The 22,228-nt window shown below is 37.3% G+C and overlaps 1 protein-coding gene across 1 annotated transcript; it reads left to right on the top strand.

Annotated features, from left to right (window-relative positions):
• The first annotated feature begins 1,596 nt into the window (after positions 1–1,596).
• On the top strand, positions 1,597–21,625 carry LOC139960319 (sushi domain-containing protein 2-like). Its single transcript, XM_071958611.1, has 19 exons — positions 1,597–1,696; positions 2,510–2,661; positions 3,955–4,248; positions 4,848–5,045; positions 9,162–9,324; positions 9,835–10,086; positions 11,041–11,347; positions 11,502–11,759; positions 12,479–12,765; positions 13,177–13,311; positions 13,463–13,636; positions 13,796–14,071; positions 14,726–14,983; positions 15,372–15,539; positions 15,735–16,049; positions 16,563–16,817; positions 17,302–17,436; positions 18,057–18,182; positions 19,387–21,625. The coding sequence occupies exons 1-19, from the start codon at positions 1,636–1,638 to the stop codon at positions 19,464–19,466; spliced, it is 3,894 nt and encodes a 1,297-aa protein (XP_071814712.1). The 5' UTR covers positions 1,597–1,635; the 3' UTR covers positions 19,467–21,625.
• Positions 21,626–22,228: the final 603 nt, after the last annotated feature.

Below are 22,228 nucleotides of genomic sequence, written 5' to 3'. Positions count from 1 at the left end.
CAGTTAAACAGTTATTCCAGTAACTTTGTTCACTGTGAGATAGCATAGAAAAGTCATAAACAATTTCTATTTATTATGAGTATATGTAACTTTGTAAAATCCGCGCTGTTAGTCGATCCGGTCGTCACGTAAGCGTCGAATTACAGCTTGAGGAGTTAAAAGCGTTGAGATTGTTCATAGGAGGTAGGAAAAGGGGAAAGGGGGGGGGGGGGTCCTTGTTCAGAAAATAAAATAGACGTAAAATGGTGAATTCAGAGGTATATTTAGGCTAAGGAAAAGGTCAATAAGTGTGCCGTGCGTTATTTAAAGCCAGTTGCACACTGCCCGGCTGAGCGGGAACCAACGCAAATCGACCGTCCTATTAAAAGTAACCACAATCGAGTTGATTCGGGTCGTGTCCAGCTGGGTAACATGCGGCGGTCGTCTTAAGACATCTACTTTCAGTGCTTTTTCAATCTGAAATTCAAAATATATCGGACTTGATCGAGGGCAAGGGGATACATTAATAACCTATACATCATTAACTTACAGAAGTCCCCCCTCCCTGTTGATGTTGTATTCCCTGACATCGAGAGGTAGGTCAGGACCCTGGGACAATTATACGTCTCCGGGTACCGTTTTTTAAGTCCTCGTTTAGCCTTCAGTATATTATGTATAAGTTGGGAAATGGGTTAAAGCCCCGCCGCTGTAATTTCCCCTGAAGTTCGTCTATATACGCCATTCATGAACTTGGAATTTCAAATTGGAACCGCATGGTTTGTTGGTGATTTCAGAAATATAATAACATGCTAGCTGCGCATGTTAAAGACTTCTAAACACGGTTCGACTGACTTTGAGCATATTTTCGACCTGTTAACTATTTCTCCACCAGCGCGAAATTGGTTACGGTTAACATTTACTTACCCTGTAACAATTGTCGGTTTTACATTCTTATCAAGCACGTCAATATTGGGATGTTGTGTGCGATTGAAAAGATGTCGCTATTAACTTTTCCTCAGTTCTTGTTCATAATGGAAGCGACTAAACAAATGCGTATTATGCGAAGGAGACGAAGTGGCACTGATACCACGAATGGTCATTGAATCAGGACAATTCATTTAAATGTAGTATTCATGTATAGTCGTCCACCAGTCCATGTGTAGTTTATATTCCCTTTCAAAGGGACACGTGATGCTCACCAGACGTAGCAATATAGTTTACAGTGTATACGTAAGGAGACTGGAGTTGACAGTGGTTCATCCTGTTTTGTTTTCGTATCCAGGCTCTATCTTAGATGGGTTTTCTTGAAAGCGTCTTCCTATAAATGGAGCATTGGGTCACGTTCAAGCTGTCCAATTGCTCTCTTACCATGCTCTCTTTATATTTGTATGAGGCGTGTTTGACGTTAAGACTGTATAAGGAATATTCAGAAGACTATCTAGATAATGACTCAGCAACTCCTCGGAGACAAATATAATTTAAATAATAAACAATCATTTGATACTTTCCTACGGAGGTAATGAGCAAACTAATGATGCGCTTAAGGCCGTATGATAACAGTACTGCTTCTATAATATGAGTAAAGTTATATTTATAATGTTTTGTCAATTTAATTAGGTCGAGTTCGTATCTGAATACAAGGCGCGTGACACTGTGATGATGGTGACTGCTTTCATCATATTAATCGCTCTTGGATCCCACTTTGCAGTTGGTCAATGTAAGTTTTTTCTCACTAACTCTTGTTGCCGATTTCATGGTAGTATAGTTCTTTATTCCGAATTAACATAACATTTTGTGTGAACTGGTAACAATATACATGTATACTGTACATACACGCACACCCGCACACACACGCACACATACATATATATATAAATATATATATATATATATATAAATATATATATATATATATATATATATATATATATATATATATATATATATATATATATATTTCATGCCGATTTCATGGTAGTATAGTTCTTTATTCCGAATTAACATAACATTTTGTGTGAACTGGTAACAATTAATATACATGTACACTGTACATACACGCACACCCGCACACACACACGCACACATACACATATATATATATATATATAAATATATATATATATTTATATATATATATATATATATATATATATGTATATATATATATATATATATATATATATATATATATATATATATATATATGTGTATATGTATATGTTGAGACTAGTGGAACAATAGTAGTTGTTACTCAGAGTTTCACGCGTTAAGCGATCATCAGACAACTCTTCTCTGAGTTGTACTTTACCTGTCTACCATGAAACCACAAGCAAAGTGAAACAATATACTGGCATTTGTGATGAAATACAATCCGAACAGTAAACTTAATTTCACGCAAATTTTTAAAGTTTGTCTATGTATGCATGCATCTATCTAATCTCTGTACATTTGGAGATACCTGAAAAAGAAATGATGTCCATATTGTTCCTGATGTACCATTGTTAACCATTTTGTTTGAAATTTCTTCAAGTCCCACTTTATCCATTTGGACCAAGTTCGGGCATAAGCTACTGCATTCTCGGATGCTATGAGGGTGACGACTCCGAACGCTATAGGGACTATTACAATCCAAACCTGTTTTACAGGCCGAATTTGTCTAATGTGAATGATGATGACATATCGGTGAGTATAGCTAAGAGGCATTCAACGCATGTCATTTCACGAGAGCAACCTATATACAGCATAACGTCTACAATTTATCCAAACATGCCAAATTTGAAAAGAAAAAAAAAACAGTGTATGGATAAAATATCGAATATTGAAGATGATTTATGTACCATTTATACCAGACAACGTCTTTCTTTGTTGATGTAATTATATATATATCTGCAGTTCCCTATATTTACTTCTTGGCTTTTTGATGTTCTTCAAAGAAAGTAAATCCCGCAAGGTTATATCTCTATAGTTCATTTATAACATATTCAGGAAAAGTCCACGTGAAACACATTTGACACTTAACTATTTTTCTCCCACTATCCCATATAATGATGTCAAATGTGTCTGTTTGCCCCCTCACCTAGCCAAGACATTTGGCATTTTCTATTATTATCATATTGTCTCGAGCCTGTGTGACACCACTGAGGTTCGCATGTTACTGTGTAGCCTTCTGATGTGGTGACATTAATTTAAAACTATACGGTAAGTCATGAAGGCTACGGTGCAAAATTGAAGTAATCTTAAGCACTACATTAATGTAGAACAATGGGGTTTATCGTCATCACTTGTTGACGTGAATATCCTACATACAAATGAATCGTTGGTAAAGGATAGACGACTAGGAATAGGCAATATAATTTGTAAACCGCTATCTGGATTCGTGAAGTCTAAACTAAAGAAATTTAAGTTGTTTTATGCCTGCAGTCTTTTGAGTTTCACTCATCTGAAAGAAACAAGAACTTCTGAACAGATCTGGGATAACAAATGTTATTTGAAATATTACTACGCTTGCTTGACCCTTTTTGACATAGTTAAGAGTATTTACCCGTACGATAAACTATGGATATATATATATATATATATATATATATATATATATATATATATATATAATTTAGAACGTTATGAGAAGGAAAAATCCTGAACAGTAAAAAACCTTCCAGCCTCCACCGGGATTCGAACCCGGGCCTTCCGCTTTGTACGCGAACACCCTAAGCAACTAGGCCATGGACGCTTAGTGTAAGTCCAGAGGTTCGAAACCGGTAAGGAAGGTCGTAATTTCACTGTAGGCGTTTGACACCTGTATCGAGCAATACTAGTTCTATATATGTTCTATATATATGTTCTATATATATGTTCTATATATATAGGCCTATATATAGGCATATATATATATATATATATATATTTATAGGCCTATATATATTCGAGGAGAATGGTTAAATACAGATAATATTATATTTTCTAAACCTGGAACAGATTCATGCTGACGGTGTGATATCAGTTGGGACAGATCACGAACAATTTGTGTTCACTTCTGAACAGTTTCCTCTTTCTGGAATTGGTACAGCCCTTATTGCTCCTTATATGGCTGACGTGGACTTATCTTTGGGTGGAAGCGTGTGGATATCATATTTGGAGGACTTTGAAGACGATATCAAGGGACTGATTCAGGGAGTCTTTCCAGAAGAGGAGATAATATACCTCGACAATGAATATGCCTACACATGGGATAGTGTTATGTTTAACGGTTCTACGTCTCAATCGTCCTTGGTAAGACGTGGTTTAGCATAGCTATTGCTTCACCGCCTTGTATGGCCTACATATTACGACTTATACTGATGTTAATGAAATTCCATTTCGAAATATAGGGCATTGAACAAGCCGTGATTTATATGTAGGTGAATTCAAACCTATTGATATGCAGGTAATGTTTTGTTGAGAATGTTCCAAGCGGATTGTATATTGCTGCAAAAGATTAAAAGCTAATGGTACAAAATTTTCCTTTTTACAACTTTTATCACTTTATATCTGGTTAGTAAATGCTATATACATAAACTTGAAGTCGAAGATGTATATATATAGTATATATAGGAAGATAACGTAGGTTTTTCTCATCTTGTTTGGCCAAATTACTACTTCCATGGTGAAGATATACAAGCCGACAAGGCACTGTGTAGCCTATCTGACACTAAACGTTGCACGCTACATGATTTACATCTACTATGAACTAGTACGCCAAGGGCATTACTTTATCGCATTATTTTTAAACTTTGTATCTTGTAACCAAATATATGGCACTCTGGTAAACATGATGACTGACTCACTAACAATGCTGACGTAATGTTTATTCTTTTCTTTTCCACCCACAGATGAATACATTTCAGGCTGTAATTATAACTGCATATGTGGAACCAAGTGACGATTACATTGTCTTTGGCATTCCCGAATTCATTTACAAGTTCTACTCGACTTTCGTAATCTTTAACTATGGTGAATTAGATTGGACAACTGGAGCAAATGAGGACATCAATGGACAGGCGAATGGACTAGGGGGATTGCAAGCACAGGTATATATACCCATGCATATTTAATGCTTTCACAAGTTAAAACATGACTACCCTTTACTGTTTCTATAAATGCGTGAACTCACGTGACACTTTTTCTAGCCATCCAAGGCACCATTGATGTCTGCTCGCTATGAGGAACCCAGTTTTTAAATAAAAACAACAGATGAAACGCTCTCAGAATTAAAGAGACCTATTCGTTACGTAGGTTGATTTCAGAATTTTTCTGTAACGTCAGATTTCTGTGCAGTACTTTCCACCCAGCAATTTGATGATGGCACACCGTGACAAACATCTACTACGTTCGCGCGTTAGAAGCCGTTAACGTCGCGAAATCTCGTTGTATGCACGTTGCAACAACTCCGTAAAAAAGGCTATATACATAAACGTTAATGCGACGTTAATATATAATGTAGCAACAAAAAGTTACAAAATAACGTAGTAACAACGTAAATATAACGTTAGTTTTGATCAAAATATCACGTCCCTGGGGTCTACAAAGTTTTGTTACTGCAACGTAACTTACTAACGTTAATACAACGTGAATGGTATGTAAATATACCGTCATAAAAAACGTAATTTTGTTAGCTGGGCAGCAGCAGATTAACAATTGGGAATATGGTCAGTAAATAGCACAGTCTGTGTCGATATAGTAATCGTAACAATTCATAAAGTTATGGTAACGTTACCTATTTTGCAAGTGAAAGTCAGAGTTTAAACAGAATGGATAATCTTTTTCTAAGGAAAAATTGAGAGCGAAATAGCAAACAAAAGAACCCGACCTAAGACAGTTTATCTTATAGACTAGATGCCTTTGACGCAGTTGGTTCGACATAAAATTCGACATTCGAGGGCTCAGCCTCATGGTTTCCTCAACATCATGATTTGCCAAATAGCTCCTCGAATACCACTTTGGTAACTTATGCAAAGAATCTCAGTTATCAATGGAGCGTTTTGGTGCTTCATTGAGGTTAACTTGGAATTGTTAAGAGGGACATCTGGTTAGGAAATGGCACGCACACAACAGATTTTGTGGTACCCTTTTCGGTTGCTGAAATTGAACGGTCTTGCTATCATTGTGTTTGTTCATACAGTTGTATCTTATATATGTGATTGGCATTTCATATCACTGTGATAATTCTACATTCATTGGAACAATAGAGCAGAATAAATGGCCATGACGTCAATCGGGCTTTGTAATCACCTTCATTTGGAATGCTCAAGGACGAATTATTGATTGATAATTGAAATGCCCTCAGTGCTATTCCTTTATAGCTTGTTAAGTATTCCTGATAGGCGGAAAAATATCGGATTTAGCTCAAAATACCTTATGAACATGAAATATCAAGAACGGGTACGGTATTTTGTGTTGATACTTGGCACAGTGATACACCGCAGCCCAGTGATGGTCCCTATGTTTTCTTTAATGGATCGTATTCATGTTAATTTTGGGCGGGATTTGACCTGATAATCAGTAATTCCCCAAGGGCGTAGGAACCGGGGGGGCTGGGGGTGGGAGGCGCCAACCCCCCAGTGAAAAATATGGTGGGGCGGAAGTATCATTCCGCCCCCCCCCGCTTCGCAAGTCAGAAAACCCCTTTTTCATTTCCAAATGAGAAAAAAATCTCATTTGGAGCACCAAATTGCATCTAAGGCCAGGTGAAAATGCAAAATTATTTACAAAATGGAGTGGGTGTTGAAGTGTGCTATATTGCACCAAATTGCATCTGAGGCCACCTGGAAATGCAAAATAATCCAAAGGGGGGACACCCCTCCTCTTAGACCCCTCCCCCAGGCCGGCAATCAGTCTTCAGCCCCCCCCCCCCACTCAAAAGTCCCTTCCTATATGCCACTGAATTCCACAACAACTATATTAGATAGAAACTTCCTTTTTGGCATGGACATGATACTTGACCTTTGACATGTATTCATTGCCATTGTTCTGTTCTTCAGTAAATATTCATGATGGGCAGGGCCATATCAGATTTGGACTAGCTTTTAATCCAGGAAAAACAAGAAACAAATATCTGGCATATTGATACTTCCCATAATCATGATACGCCCCTATGGTTTTGTTGTTGTGGATGGTGTAATATGTGGATTGAACCTTAATAATAAAATCTCTACTAAATCGTGTACGATGACTGCACGTGGTCACCAGTACAATGTTGTCAGTGTCATTTACTGATGAACTTTTGAAGTGGATCGCGACCAAATATTATAGAGTCTGTCCATCTTAACTTCGTATAAACATACTGACACAAGATGGGAACCCCACACCTATATGTTTGTGGTAACAACATTCATTCATTCACTCCTTTGAATAACACGCCTCCCCTCGCCCACACCGGTAATCCACTGGGGAAAAGGGGAAAAACCTAAATAAGGAAAAGAACTATTTATCATTTGTTCATTCGTTAAAAGCATCATATTGTTGCCAAAGTACATTATCGTCTGCACCCTCACTTGGTAAGACATCAATCTCAGCTAATTAGCTAGTACTAGAGTCTGACAAGGTATGTATTCAATAACAGCAAATGCTCATAAGTTGTCAACATTTCAAAATGTAAATTATCTATTGATTATGAACAGTACCAGTCTCTAATGATTTCCATTAAGGTTGCCACCGCTCCCCTATACTTCTCAATGCTCATGTTAGGTTGCCACCGCTTCCCTAAACTTCTCAATGCTTGAGTTTTATTTGGTTGCCACCGCTCCCCTAACCTTCTCAATGTTTGCGTGAGGTTGCCACCGCTCCCCTTTACTTCTCAATTCTTGTGTTTCATTTAGGTTGCCACCGCTCCCCTAAACTTCCCAATGCTTGTGTTTCATTTAGGCTGCATCCGCTCCCCTAAACTTCTCAATGCTTGTGTTTCATTTAGGTTGTATCCGCTCCCCTAAACTTCTCAATGCTTGTGTTTCATTTAGGTTGCATCCGCTCCCCTATACGTATCAATAATTGTGTTCATTGAGTTTGCTACTGTTCCCCTAAACTTCGCTATGCTCGGTTTCGTTTACGTTGCCACCGCTCCCCTTTACTTCTCAATGCTTGTGTTTCATTGAGATTGCCATTGCCCCCTCCCCCCACCCTTATTCTTTTCAATGCTTGTGGTCTTGCAATGTTATTATGTTTCATTATTGTATTTACTTCAGAATGCCGCACACCAGACTATATCAAATTAATACAAGAATATATTAATAATTTATTAATATGAATATTAATTGTACATGTTTAACATTTACCCTATTTTGTTCTGTGTGGGTGTGGGCGTGGGTGTATTCTATATATAAGAAGGTTTTGGTTTAGGGCAGAAAGGTATGGTTTAGAGACAGATTTCTTTAACTATGGATGCAGTTTCGTTAACTTGCTGTATTGGTATGTGAGGGGAGCTGTTGGCAGCTTCAGCAAAATAATCAAGTATAAACATAATAATACTCCAAGTAACATTGTAATGTATTAATGTGCTAAGAAACCCCATAGTACTGTTGTATCGAATGAAGCTTAAAGAGTCGCTTTTTTAAAGTAAAGTAACTTGGAACTATTATATGAACACATGAAACTTAACAAGCTGATGATTGCGCTATTCTTCGAGATTTAACCATCAAGTAGCGTCGCATCATTATACAATGCCAACTCAGAAAGCTACTTAAGCATCACGGAACATGACTGTTTACTTGTACAAATTTAAATTAATAGAAAGAACACTGTTAGCAGGTTTTTTGATGATGTTATTCATAACAAAGTGTCTTCCGCACGGAAAAAGCGCAAGATAATCGCAGCTTCTAATACATCCTCTAAACATTTTTTTCGACGTTACATCGTAATTGATATAAAAACGCAAATGAAATTAATAGACATTTATAACTTTATATATTACTTTAGTCCTTGTAACATTACAAACTACCAGTCATACAATATTTAGTTTCTTCCTAGTAGAGGATTACATCAAGAGATATCATTACTAGTTCAAAATAGATAAATATATAAACTTATATTAAAGCTAAATATAAACCTGTTCGAAGAATTAATCTAAAACATAATGTAAGACATATCGGTATGTTTTACATGCAGTAATCGATTAACCCGAATTTGCAACATTTGCTTCCAATCTTTCACAGGCCGGGTTCAACGCAGGTGATGGTAATAGAAGCTTCCCCTTACCGGGATCTCGAAGTGACAGAGTTCTTGATTTGATGGAGAATTCAAATATAGGAATACCAGGACGATGGGTATTCAAAGTCGATGGTGATATGATCGAAGGCTTTAGTTGCAGCAGCAATGGTACGTAATCATATAGTATCTCGTGGACAACGATGTGGGGCTGGGGGGGTGGCAGAAACAGAGGTCTATGGCCCCACCTCCTTCGTCAGTGGTTCAATCGTGAGATTTTTTTCTTGCGTTTAGTCATTTAGTCTTATACACTTTCGGTTTTAATTTCACACCAAAAAAATTAATGTATTGATTACCACAACCGTACATCTTAATCTCGTTATAGATCTCATTTACTGTCCAACTATGCCTCGGAATTCACAATCTGACTTCTGAATTGAAGGTTTTTGGGAGAGGATCTAAGAGCCACTCATCCCCTACTTTGTAACTGCTACTACTTCAGTCACTTGTGGGAAATGTTGACGATTAACAAATCTCTTCAAATTATGAAAGTCTCAATTACTAGTATTTGATAGAACCAATGCTAGGATCCTGTTTAGGGCGAATCATTGCGATGGATAACCAAGTTGCAACCATGCATAAAGTAAAACTAAATTCAAATAAATTCTCATTGGATAACAGGTCGTGTTGGATTATCTCCATCATCGGGTGTCATGCTTGGAGGCACAATTGTTTCTATCATTGGTCCCTGTTTTGACATGGAAACCTCAAATGTAGTATGTAGATTTGGAACACAGACGGTCAACGGTACTGTAACATCTGACAGCTTGGCTGAATGCGCCACTCCAGTCTGCCTCCGTGTTGGACCAATTGTCGTCGAAATATCTCTTGATGGCGGCGTCAATTTCGACTTTCATGGAACTTTCAGCTATTGTGAGTGTAGTTGAAATTCAAATGCTGCCTATGATAACATTTCTAAATGATCAGCTCCTTTAAAATGTTGACAGAGTGAATATTTATCGAAGTGTATGTAAATAGTTAATAAATGTATGATTCATAATTGATATGCAACTCCCTGGACAAATTGCTGCATTGATTAAAACCTTACTCCATATTTCTTTGTCAAATTGATATCATAATAAGCTATTACGGTCAGGATATCCCCTAAAGAGTACCAAAAATTTCATGAAATAATCTAATCAATATAGATCGATAATCCTTCTCACAACATGCAGCAGATTGTTATGAAATATTACTGTAATAGTTGCATTATTGTGGCCTTTCATACAGGATAGAAAATAATGAGCAAATATCATGCGGAGAGTTACAACAAACATTTGATTAGCCATGTTTTGCCATTATGCCACTTAATATGTGATACCCACTTTGTCCCTTAATTATACTTTGACAATTATCGCTAATTGAAAACGGTGCTATAGAGTTCTGTGTCTCATAATTCGTAAAGAATAATAAAGTTTCTTTCTACCCAGAAGGTGTAACCCCGATTTATTTAATTTTCTGGTATTCAGAAAACACGGTATTGGTGTACTCATATTTGCCTCCTTTTTCAAAAATAAAGGGTTATGAATATCAGCGCTTTTTAGTAGAGCAGAAAGGAAGGAGGAGGGTTGGATTACATGAATTGGTTGGATGTCAAATAATTTTAAGAAACAAGGAGACGCGAATAAATCAAAAGGCATTTTTAAACCGTAACGAATTTGTTGCTCACATTTTATCGATGAACGACCGTCATTCCGAAACTGTCATTGAAACAAAAACGTTAATATGTACTTTGCCTGTATTGAGGACGGTATTAATGACAAATATACCTGTCTTGCATGTCTGCAGTGTATTTCAACTTTAAGTTATTTGTACCATTTTATGCAGTAAGTCCTTCTGATGTAACGCCTGAGGTAATTCCAGACAATTCGTTCGACACTTGGACACTTGGGGGAACGGTACTTTGGAGCCAGACGGATTTTCCAATCGACACAACTCAAGTTTCTGTAGAGGTGATAGGGTATTGTGAACCGACTAATAGTGCGCCAGAGATTAAGTTACTTTATGAATTTTCAAACGACGTCAACGTTGCGGACGAACTTTTCGTAGTGGAGGGATCAACTCAGGACACACTCTGCGATGACAACCAAGATTGCACCAGTATCGGTGCCATTCGCATAAGAGACCTTAACAGGTAAGGATGCTTGATCACTTGTCTTTTCCAGACTTAAATCACGAATAGTTTATTAATTATTAATTTATTGCAAACCTCTTATCAACGGATACTGTAGTTTTTGAGATTTCATTTTTACATGTTGATAGTGGGATTGGTACGCTTTTGTTTGCAGTGGTCGAGCGATATGGAGTGATTTCCATCCACTACAATGGCTCTGTCCTCTTGTCTCTGGTCAATGGTGTAAAGATGTTTGGGGTGAGAGCAGCAATTCAGCGTCACTTAGCATCATCAATAAGGTACCATGTCCGTGCTCTCTGAACCAAGCCATAACAGACGGAGGACGTTTCGTTCCCATTTCTAGTTGCCAATGTAATATGAACAATTGTCAAGCATGCGACGGTGTTAAGTGCTTCCGGACAAGACAAGCAAAGTAAGACGATTTTAATGTTTCTTTCAGTGGTAATTCGTTCATTGTTGTTAGCACATCTCGTCCGTTATCGGACATGGTCTGAGAACTTGATAACAACGCTAACCCCAGAAAGTGAAACCATTTAGCTTTGATGTACCTAATAATAAGAAGACCTGTAAATTCCTTACCAGATAATAGCATAATCTGAAAAAAGATCGCCTCCATTAAAGGCAAAAACGAGTAGGAAATAGAAATTAACATGTTTAAAAGTATCGTGTCTTCACAAACCTTAAGCTTCTTTTGAAAATATTAAAATAAGGCTTAAGAACAAAGCAGTTCCACAATAGGGCACCTTTTGTCCTTTGTGACATAACAAATCTCAAAATCCTGCCATTGATGTGCAAAGCCGAATAAATGTTTGTGTTTTTCTGGTGGTTTCTGTTAAGCAATTAAGCATGAGTTTCAATGGTTGTTCTATAACTAACGTGACCATAATAATTTGAAGAAAGGAACAAATGAAGGGCTTACATTAATGACATCTTAACACTTCTATGTCTCGTTACTCATTCACTTACATCCTACAACACTTTGTCAGAATGTTTAAACGCCTCTTATTTCGTTGGATTTTTGTTTTTGGTTAATTAATTGTTTAACTTCCTCTCCATCAAAGATTGGTACTTTAGACGATAGCGTAATAAAGAACGTTTTAACTTGTAAACGTAACGTTTGTCTTGAAACAGTACCGGTGACGATGGTGACGATTGTAATGGCCAGCAGTGTTGCTATGACTGTTGCTCTGGTGATTTGCTTACTACGAAAACTCTGGGAGCAAGTTTCTCATACCGCGCTCATCAAGCAGGATGCAGGCCCTACAAGAGCGCAGGAAAAATCCCATGGCTATCACATTTACTATTAGATGTTTTTCCTTATTACCACTGTTGTCAACGGTCTGACACAGTAACTTGTAATTGTTTTAGAAAGCTACGTCCAGCACCAGATTGCGCTGGTTATGTGGCTCCGACAATTGGTCAGTTTAATTTCCCTTTCTTCGTATTTTTTATAGTCATCCCCCAGCCTGCACTAATAATTTATACATTAACTGTTTCCAATATACCTTAATTTGAATTTTCCCCATACAACTTACATTGAATGTTTCCTATATACCTCACATTAAATGTTCCCTATATACCTCACATTAACTGTTCCCTATATACCTCACATTAACTGTTTCCTATATACTTTCCGTTGAATGTTTCCCATATAACTTACATTGAATGTTTCCTATATACCTAACATTGAATGTTTCCTATATACCTCATATTGAATGTTCCCTATATACCTCACATTGAATGCTTCCTATATAACTCACTATAAAAAAATGAAGAGCAATGACGAACTGTAAGTATCGACGTGTATTTTGAAACTTGTTTATTTTCAGGGTTGTGTACAGGTGATCCTCATATCTTGACTTTCGACGGCAATATGTACACATTCAATGGTTTGGGAGAATTTCAAATGGTTGATGTTGGAGATCGTGACGTCGTTCTTCAATCAAGAAATGCTGCGACAGCGAGTGAGTCTGACCTCGACTTTGTTGTAAATTTAAATAGCTCATACTTGATTTAAAAAAATCAATGCTTCCTAATTTAGAAAAAAAACCTTTTACTTGCAGTTTTAACAGTTTGCTTATGGATTTTTCCTCTTTGCATATGTTACCTCTGAAGGCGGCACAGCTACTGTCATCAAAGCAGTTGGTGCTTGCGTCAAAGGCAACGACACCTTGCATGTTGGAGTTCGAGCTGGTGGAGGTCTAGACGCCTGGGTGAGAAACAGTCAATCTACAGATCAAGAATGGGACTTCGTTAGCTTTCAAAGCAGCAATGTAACAGAGTATAATGGTAAAATATCAGTTCATCTCATTTCATAATACATTTTAATTAATAAGGTTTACAAATAAATTTGAAATGGTTCTTCATCTATGGAGTTGATATATGCTCAGACATAAAGATACACGGTACAGGAATGATCACTGCAAACATTGCCTTCTTTCCTTACAGGATTTACAATAACCCTTGGCAGAAACGGAATTTTTGAATCGACTAACAGCCTTTGGGTCGCCTATGACTTTGGCTTGGGTCTGTACTTCAACGGGAACACAGGAAGTGAAGGTGTTATTACGGTAGCATCTACAGGCTTACGACCAAACGGCACAGAGACAAGAGGGTTGCTCGGCACATGGAACGACAATGATACAGATGATTTTATGGCCAAAGATGGAACGGTCTACGACAAAGATAGCAGTATTGAAGAGTTACATCAGTTTGGTATTTCGTGTAAGTTTAGAAGAAAATAAAAATTATATCAAGATTGTTAATTGAAAGGGAACAACAAGATTTCGTTTCCGTTCGTTGGTAGCCGGGTAACGTGAAAAATATTGCGATAACCCTGACAAAGAAATCATCAAACCTGTGGGTGAAAAATACCTATAATTGATATGTCTTGACGTTTTCATGAGTGATTCAGGCAATATATGGCATCATTTTAATAGTTGCTACGTGGATTTGCACTACAATCAACACCATATTTTAAACAGTCACTTGAGTTCCTTTTCACATCTAGGCATCGTAATATTTATTTGAGGACATGTTTATATTCATCCAATTGTGAGCTAATCAACTTGACACATTTTAACGCAACATATATGATTATTAGTCGGTATCTGCAAAGTGAACTATGTTTAAAATCTGAATATTTTCAAAGAAACTGAACCAAGAAAAACAATTTTAATGGCGATTCAATACTTACGTGCATCACAGTTGCGGTATGTTTAAACTAAGTTTACATCGGTGTACATTATTCTGTGTTTTCAAACTTGTGATCATTCTGATTCTGGATAGTGACAGACGCGAAGATTATGTGTGTAGTATTTAAAAAAAACCTTGAAATCTCATAGCATTTATTGTACTTACCCTAATATTTTGTTGCAGGGGAAATAACCATGTCGGAATCGTGTCTTTACTACCAGTCTGGAGAGACACATGACGGATTTACCGATTTAGGATACACCCCAGATTTTGAACCATCAAATCCAAGTGTCTTACCTGAAATGCTTGAAGCAGTCTGCAATGGTGATACCGCCTGTGAATTTGATTTTCTAGCAACTGGAGACAGTGAGTTTGCTGCTATCACCCGCACAGCTGTAGCAATGGCCATGGACGTTATTGCAGAAAATGCGGCTGTCGGTGGTATGTATACGTAGAGCTTAAACGAACATGATCAGAAACACCGATACTTAGACTGAAGGACAAAATGTTTCTCACATATTCTTTTAGTAATCGTTTGATTTCCAGCTTACTCAAGGATGTTCTTACCATATGACATCTAGAGAAGGATGATTGATTGTCATCTAGGTCGTGCAATGAAAAGAATGACTGATTTCATAAAGTGGTAAAAACTATTTTTCTTATTTAAAACCTAGGTTGTGGATATACAGAGACGTGTATTTTTGCCTTTTACTATATTAAAGTACTGCTGATAACGGTACATTTTTCCTTTCTGTATGTATTTCGTATTGTATGTATTTGTCGGAATTCCATATTAATCATGACTGTTGTTTCCCGTGTCTGGTTACAGTACCTTGTCCGCAACTGCCTGATCCAACAAATGGAGTGGTAATCATCAACGATGCACGTGTAGGAGGTACAGCTACATACACGTGTGGCATAGGATTCGAGCTGTTGGGTAATGCTGTAAGTACGTGCAAGGAGGACTCGCAATGGTCTGGACCTGCGCCAAGCTGTGGTGGGTATACTAAAGTAATCAAATATTACTGTAAATAAGACTTTGTAAAGGCAGTCTTCTACAATGTTATACTTTGTCCGTCCATGTGCTCTGTTAATTAATAGTTGGTTGTATGCACGGAAACCACCGCCTTAACAATAATGCGAAAGCAAATTTGTTCTGTAAACGTTTCGGTATTTTCTCTCCAATTGGCAGTCGTGGCTTCTTCACTAAGCTGCATTGTGCGAAGACCGTTTGTTGGCATCCGTGAGGACGTATCTGTGTTCATTTATGGCGTCCTAGGAGTACAAAGTGAAACCGAAGGCCTGCATATTAGCAGAGCAATTGACACGGCTAATGGTAAGGGGCTCCCTCTCTCCAAGGAGAAAGACACCAACTTTGGAAGACTGTTAGAAATGCCGTTGTCAAGGAAAAATGCAGGGAAGAGATTTGGCGTTTTTGCATGTTGGCTCACTTCCAGCGATGGTACAGAATATTGCGTAAGAACAATCGTAACAAGCAAGAGAAAAGGTGAGGTTATGTTTGATATCATTTTAACAAACTACATCCATAATCAGTAGGTCTGAATAATAAATCGTGCGTTGGTAGATGAAGGCTGCAATGCAACCAAACCCAAGATCAAACAAACAAATGAACATATATTGGTATAAAATATAAATTTAAATTTCCCATATACTGCCATCATGATAATATATCGGTATTTAACACACATTGCAGAGTCCGACCAAAAGAAGACTTTTAACGGTGGTATATGTTATAGAGAATATCATCCCACTGACATAAACTGTATGAGTGAAAGTATAGTTCATGATCCCCCCCCCCCCCCCTCCAAGTCATGAAATGATCATGTTGAATATCACAGGGTGCATTTTTACGTTTTAAATTCGCATGCTCATGTCGTCTGATAATCTTAGAAATCAGCTTCGTGTTACTGCATCGTTCATCGTGTTTGAAAGATTTTCTAGTTTGTAGTTTCTTCATGGAATATCATGATCCTTTTTTGTATCCCACCCAAAACACAAGGTCTTATACCCACTGATGAACGTGTAACACGAACGGCTAGCCTTGGTGACAACGTAAAACTAAGTGTAACCAGAACAGCGGGTACGGCTAGGCGAATCAGGTGGTTGATAAACGGACGGAAGATGGCACGGTGGAATGGTATGACACGTGTAATGTTAGCGGAAGTGGAAGTGAAAGACGAAGGACTTTATGAAGTAGTCCAGAGAGGTCGCCGAGTACGAGGATTGCAAACATTTATTCAACTTTATGTGCGAGGTAATAGTATCGTTTTCAAATTCTCTAACTTTCACAGCTGCGAAAAAATAAAAAAAATAGTAATAAAACACTTAACCCGGTGTCCGTTAACGTTCTGTCTCCAGTACGTGTCGGCGCATCCACCGTATATGTGGATAAGTGTGCAATTCTGTTGAAAAGTAAGATGAACCAAAATATATATTTTTTTTTAATAGTATATACTTTCTTGCTGTAATTCATAAATAAATTGATAATTAGGCCTGCAGTTCAACAAATGAAAGGGCCTCAAAAACCTGCAACAAAATCACAAGTGAAGATTTTTTGTTACCAAAATACTTTTCTTAGTAATATCAAGGGCGTATAATGAAAGTAACCGAATAAATGTAAATGATGATAAATATGTTTCATAGTGTGAATGTTTTAACGTTTGAATGCTCTAACCGGAACAAGGGCACATCTGTGCTTTCGTCCTTGAAATAGTAACCGATGCCATTTCTTTTATCAGCTTGTCCGACTAACCGATACGGTACTACCGATTGCGATCAGGTCTGTCCTACTTGTCAAAATGGCGGCATGTGCGAAGAAGCGACCGGAGAGTGTGTATGTCCACCTGGATTCACTGGCAACACGTGTGAAGAACGTTAGTATAACGTTTAAAAATAATGCAGTCATGTATTATCATAACGAAAGCTATAAATTAACAAACATTCTAAGTATTCTGTATTGTACACACCTGTTTCTCTTCGTTGATATTGCTTAAAGGGATTAGAAGACAGAGGTAATTTAGTGGCATTACCTCAAAGCGCGGATCCAGAGGAGTAGGCGTCGGATCCAGAGGAGGGGTGGGGCGTTTGTTAGGCAGCGGCGACTACATACTTTTTTATGGTCCATTACATCATGTATATATTAAACTTTTTTGTCGTAATCCGTCTTCTGTCCTGTGTGATAATATTCAATTATTTCTAGTAGTTATTACATTAGGATCTTATAAGCACTAAAGTAACACGTTGCTCTCCTACCGAGAGTCCTGATGTTCATAAACATTATCTAGAAGGAACTTACATGAAACAGACATAACTTTAATAGTGTGAGCTGCATTAAAATCGTTCAGTTATTTGACATTTTAGCATATATAGTGATTCAATAGATGGCGTTGCTTTGTTAAAACATGTTCTACTTACACCGCAATGACATAAAACTAAAATAAGGAAACGAACAAACCTAGAGAATTGGAGATTTTTTTTTCTAACATTTAAACAGCATACGAGGTTTCTAGATGTTCGACTGACTTTGGTGCACGCAACTGCCGCGGCTTCCTCTTTTGTCTAGCTGGAAAGTTTGGATGTATCTGTGGGCCCGGATATCGAGGCATGGATTGTAAAGATGGTGAGTTTAATTAGCAACGTCGTGCTGGGACTGCTGTCCGTTAGTTGGGCTTTGCTTTATTAAAAATTATCCGACGATGATCCCTAAAATGGCCCTATAGCAGTATATACACTGAGAGTTCGCATTACAAAGTTTAATCCTTATTATTATTAATGTTCGTTTTTCCCGATTCAAACTTGTTATATTTAACTAGTTAGTCTGCATGTCCTTACACCCCATTGAGACATCCATTGTCCTTGGGCTTGTTAATACATTGATATTTGCAAATATCGCTTGGAAGCTGTGAATTATGTGAAATGGCTGCTTGCAGGCCTTTTATGTTCGCATATTTAATACAATACAATGAAATCACATCATTATGTAGTCATTGTAATTGTTAAAAAGACAAGTTATGTCAAGTAATATATTCATGAAACAGATTTACGGCAAATAAAGAATTCCTTTTGAAACTACATGTTTTAATGTTCAGTATATATGCGTGCTGACGAACGATATTACAGTGATCACTTGCTACGTTACACCATCAGGCTTTACATCTACTTACAAAAATATGATATTTACGTAAACTACGGCCAAGACTGTCAAGTGCTGCTATAATTAATGATTGGGTGCTTATGAATAATCAAATATTTTAACAGGCTGGCGTGTTTAGGAGATATCACAGGCTTAAGGGTCTCCACACTCCAGGTTGAAGATTTGATCAAGTGTTAACATGAGATTTCCGAGCTCGTTTTGAGTGTATGCGTTTCTGAATTGATTACAATGATTATTTGTTGACATGGAGATGGTGTTTGCAAATGCTGAATCTAACAAAGTAAAGCTATAGTTTTATGGCCTTATGATGGCAGGGGCTTTAGTCTCAACTCTGTTTACATGTGACCTTGGAATTATGAAAAGAAAAGGATATAGGAGAAAGGAAATGGTTTTCAAGCTTATAAGCTCTGTCTTACTAGCACGATGGTTACGTTATATATCCATCAACCTCTTGATTAACGATATCTTGCGTCTGGTACTTTAACAACAAAAATAAATCCAGCTGAACGTTACAATACGTTTGTTATAAAGAAAGGCGGCGTGCGCGACAGTAGACATATTAATAGGTAAAGACTTCTTCCTTTCATTGCATAAAATGGTGTTATTTGCAATTTAGATAATTCATAATGGGATGTAAATTTTTTAACAACCTGTTTTTTTTCTTTCACAGAATGCTCACCAGGTACCTACGGAGCAGGCTGCACCCAGCGTTGCAGTAGTCACACTTGTGACCCGAAAACTGGCGAGTGATTACAGAGAAAGAGAGGCGAGACTTTCCGTGCCTCTATTATATTGATTTTGTTTATACTCAGATATTATTATTATCATGTTTATCTCGTTCATGTTTTTACAGTGTAATTATACTTAATACATATATCGATCGAAGTATTAAATAAATTGTCAATATCCAGAAAGAACGTAAACTACGTAATAAATTTTATCATGCTTTCCCATTTGCATGTATTTATGAGCCACATCATGTTCTGGACAGGATTAATTACAAGGATAATGTTTTGCTAATAAGGAAAAAAGGTATTAATAACCTAGAGCTATTAATTAAATAGAGAGCTGATCAATTATGTGCTTGCGAATAGGGGCTGGTCAGAATGAAACAAATTCAGTTTTTAAGTATAGTTTAGTATAATAATAGTAAACGCCCGAATCCCAAAACTAATGCATTGACGCAGCGAAGTGTTGCAATCATCTTTTTTTTCGTGGTAAAATAAGTTTCCGTTAGTCTTACTCACAGTTATACTTCTGTATTAATACTTCTGTAATCTGTATTGATGGAATGTAAGACGTCAAAGTTGGCAACACACACAGCTGCAATATAACTCTAACTTACATACTGGTTCATGTGAAGTTACGCTCCTTAAAAAATCACCGAGAGTAAATTGACGGTTGCATTAACTACAAGTCTTAATTGCCCAATTTGAAACTTTGCCCGAATTTTAAAACGTACTGCACAAGCGGCATGAAACATGCATGCTGACGCTGGTTGCGAGTATGATTTTATTGATATTGTCATTTGTAAGCAGTGGTGTACCGAACAATATTTCGCACCCGGGCGGATCCTTTGTTTGCCGCCTCGTGTAGTGTATATCCTCCTGGATGAGGGGTCAAAGGTGAGAGGTATTCACGTCCCCTTTGAGAAATTTGTGTTTATTTAAGGTCTTGGATGTAAAATGGTGTTATCTTTGGCACAGCTTTGGGCTGTTTATATGTTTAGGAATTCTCCTTCTTATTTCTATTACTTATATCTCTTTTTCTCGTTTTGGTCTGTGGCATGGCCCCACTTCTTGCACATGGGGCAGATCCCCCGCCCCTGCTAAGTACGCCTCTGTTTTTATAAGGGTGTTTCACATTCGGGAATTAGACTTTCCGTAATATATGTTTCTTCAAATTACTAATAGGCCCACCGTTGTGTGGCTGCTGTCATTAATGTTAATGGAGATGGATTTTTTGTACCTATACGAAGGAGAATATGGCCAAGTACATTATAACATTGACAGTCTGGAGGGCCTTTTAACTATGCTTTTGGAAGAAAAGTTTACATTGCAAAGGTAAATGTCCTGAGGCTGCCCGAATTTTTAAAAACTTTTTGCCGAGTTCTAAGTCTCCTGAAATTTTGGAATATAAGAAAGACTGATTTTTTTGTTGTCTCGCAACGTTTTCAGTTTTATGTCGAATATTCAGGCAAGAGTCGTTGACAAGTCAGGCAATAATTGGGATCGATTAGGGGAAGAATAAGGAACATTTCTGCCCCTTTGCAACTCGTCCCCTCCCCTTCCCTCTCCTCCCCTCTCCCACTCCCTCCCTACCCCCCTCCCCTCCCCCAACGCCCCGTACGCCTATCTGTATTAAGACGGTCGAACCTTCGCGAGCGCTCGCAGCTTAATGGGTGATATTGTACTTGCGTACAATGGACAGGTGCTAATGAGCAAGGCGGATTAACTTGGTTTGAGAGATTTCGTAAAACTCGAGTTGGCTATAGTGGCCCTAAATCAGTTGGTAGAGTACTAGACTTGTAATTCAGAGTTCGATGGTATGCATCCCGTTCTAGCCATACATTTCTTTGCTATTTTCTGTTGTCTAAAATGTCCCAGTCAGTTTAATGTGATACCGTTACTTAGTTAATTATTCATTACGTGCTATACATTTTTGTATGGGTTTTTTAATTTTTATGTAATTGATATATTTGCATTCAAACAGAATAGCTGTTTGAATGGACTAATTTTTACATGGTAATTTAGATTATATTCAACAGGTTACGGTATTGGAGTTTTGCAGGGAATATATATAACATTATAGTTTCGGTCAGTGGAATAGAAAAGGAAGCTGGCTGTTGTGGAAAAGTTATCAAGTCATTAAATATCCGGAAAGGGTTTGAATAAATGTTAAACAATTTACATTAGACTCGTTCGTTTCATTTATTAATTTGTACTGTTGTCAGTAATGCATACAAGGTGTTTGTTTCTTTAAGGTCACATCGCATTTGTATCGTGTTGTTTGAGAATGATAAAGCTCGTTATATACAATCATACTTACTCACTTACACTTTTTTATTAATTTGTACTGTTGTCAGTAACGCATACAATGTGTCTGTTTCTTTAAGGTCATATCGCATTTGTATCGTGTTGTTTGAGAATGATAAAGCTCGTTATATACAATCATACTTACTCACTTACACTTTTTTATTAATTTGTATTGTTGTCAGTAATACATACAAGGTGTTTGTTTCTTTAAGGTCACATCGCATTTGTATCGTATTGTTTGAGAATGATAAAGCTCTTTATATGCAATCATACTTACTCACTTACACTTACTCACTGATTTCGACACTGTAATATTCTGAAAAAAAGTCAATTACGGAAACGGTGAATTTTCCTAAGATTCAGTGAGGTTCCAAGAAATAACTCATACACACAATTATAACACAGAATTACGACACATAATTATGAAGATCTTCACATTTTAATCCTCGTTGTTTAAATATTTTGCGTTATTGGGAA

Source organism: Apostichopus japonicus, chromosome 19, assembly GCF_037975245.1.
Source record: "Apostichopus japonicus isolate 1M-3 chromosome 19, ASM3797524v1, whole genome shotgun sequence".
NCBI classification, from domain to species: Eukaryota; Metazoa; Echinodermata; class Holothuroidea; order Aspidochirotida; family Stichopodidae; genus Apostichopus; species Apostichopus japonicus.
The sequence above is the reverse complement of the archived record's forward strand: the minus strand, read 5'-3'. Positions and strand labels throughout refer to the sequence as shown.

Bases quoted from the DNA above. Each gene is read 5' to 3' on its own strand.
- LOC139960319 (XM_071958611.1), top strand. From the start codon at position 1,636: ATGATGGTGACTGCTTTCATCATATTAATCGCTCTTGGATCCCACTTT. The intron at 13,312-13,462 runs GTGAGTCTGACC...TTACCTCTGAAG, and splicing joins AAGAAATGCTGCGACAGCGA to GCGGCACAGCTACTGTCATC. The intron at 16,050-16,562 runs GTGAGGTTATGT...CCAAAACACAAG, and splicing joins CGTAACAAGCAAGAGAAAAG to GTCTTATACCCACTGATGAA.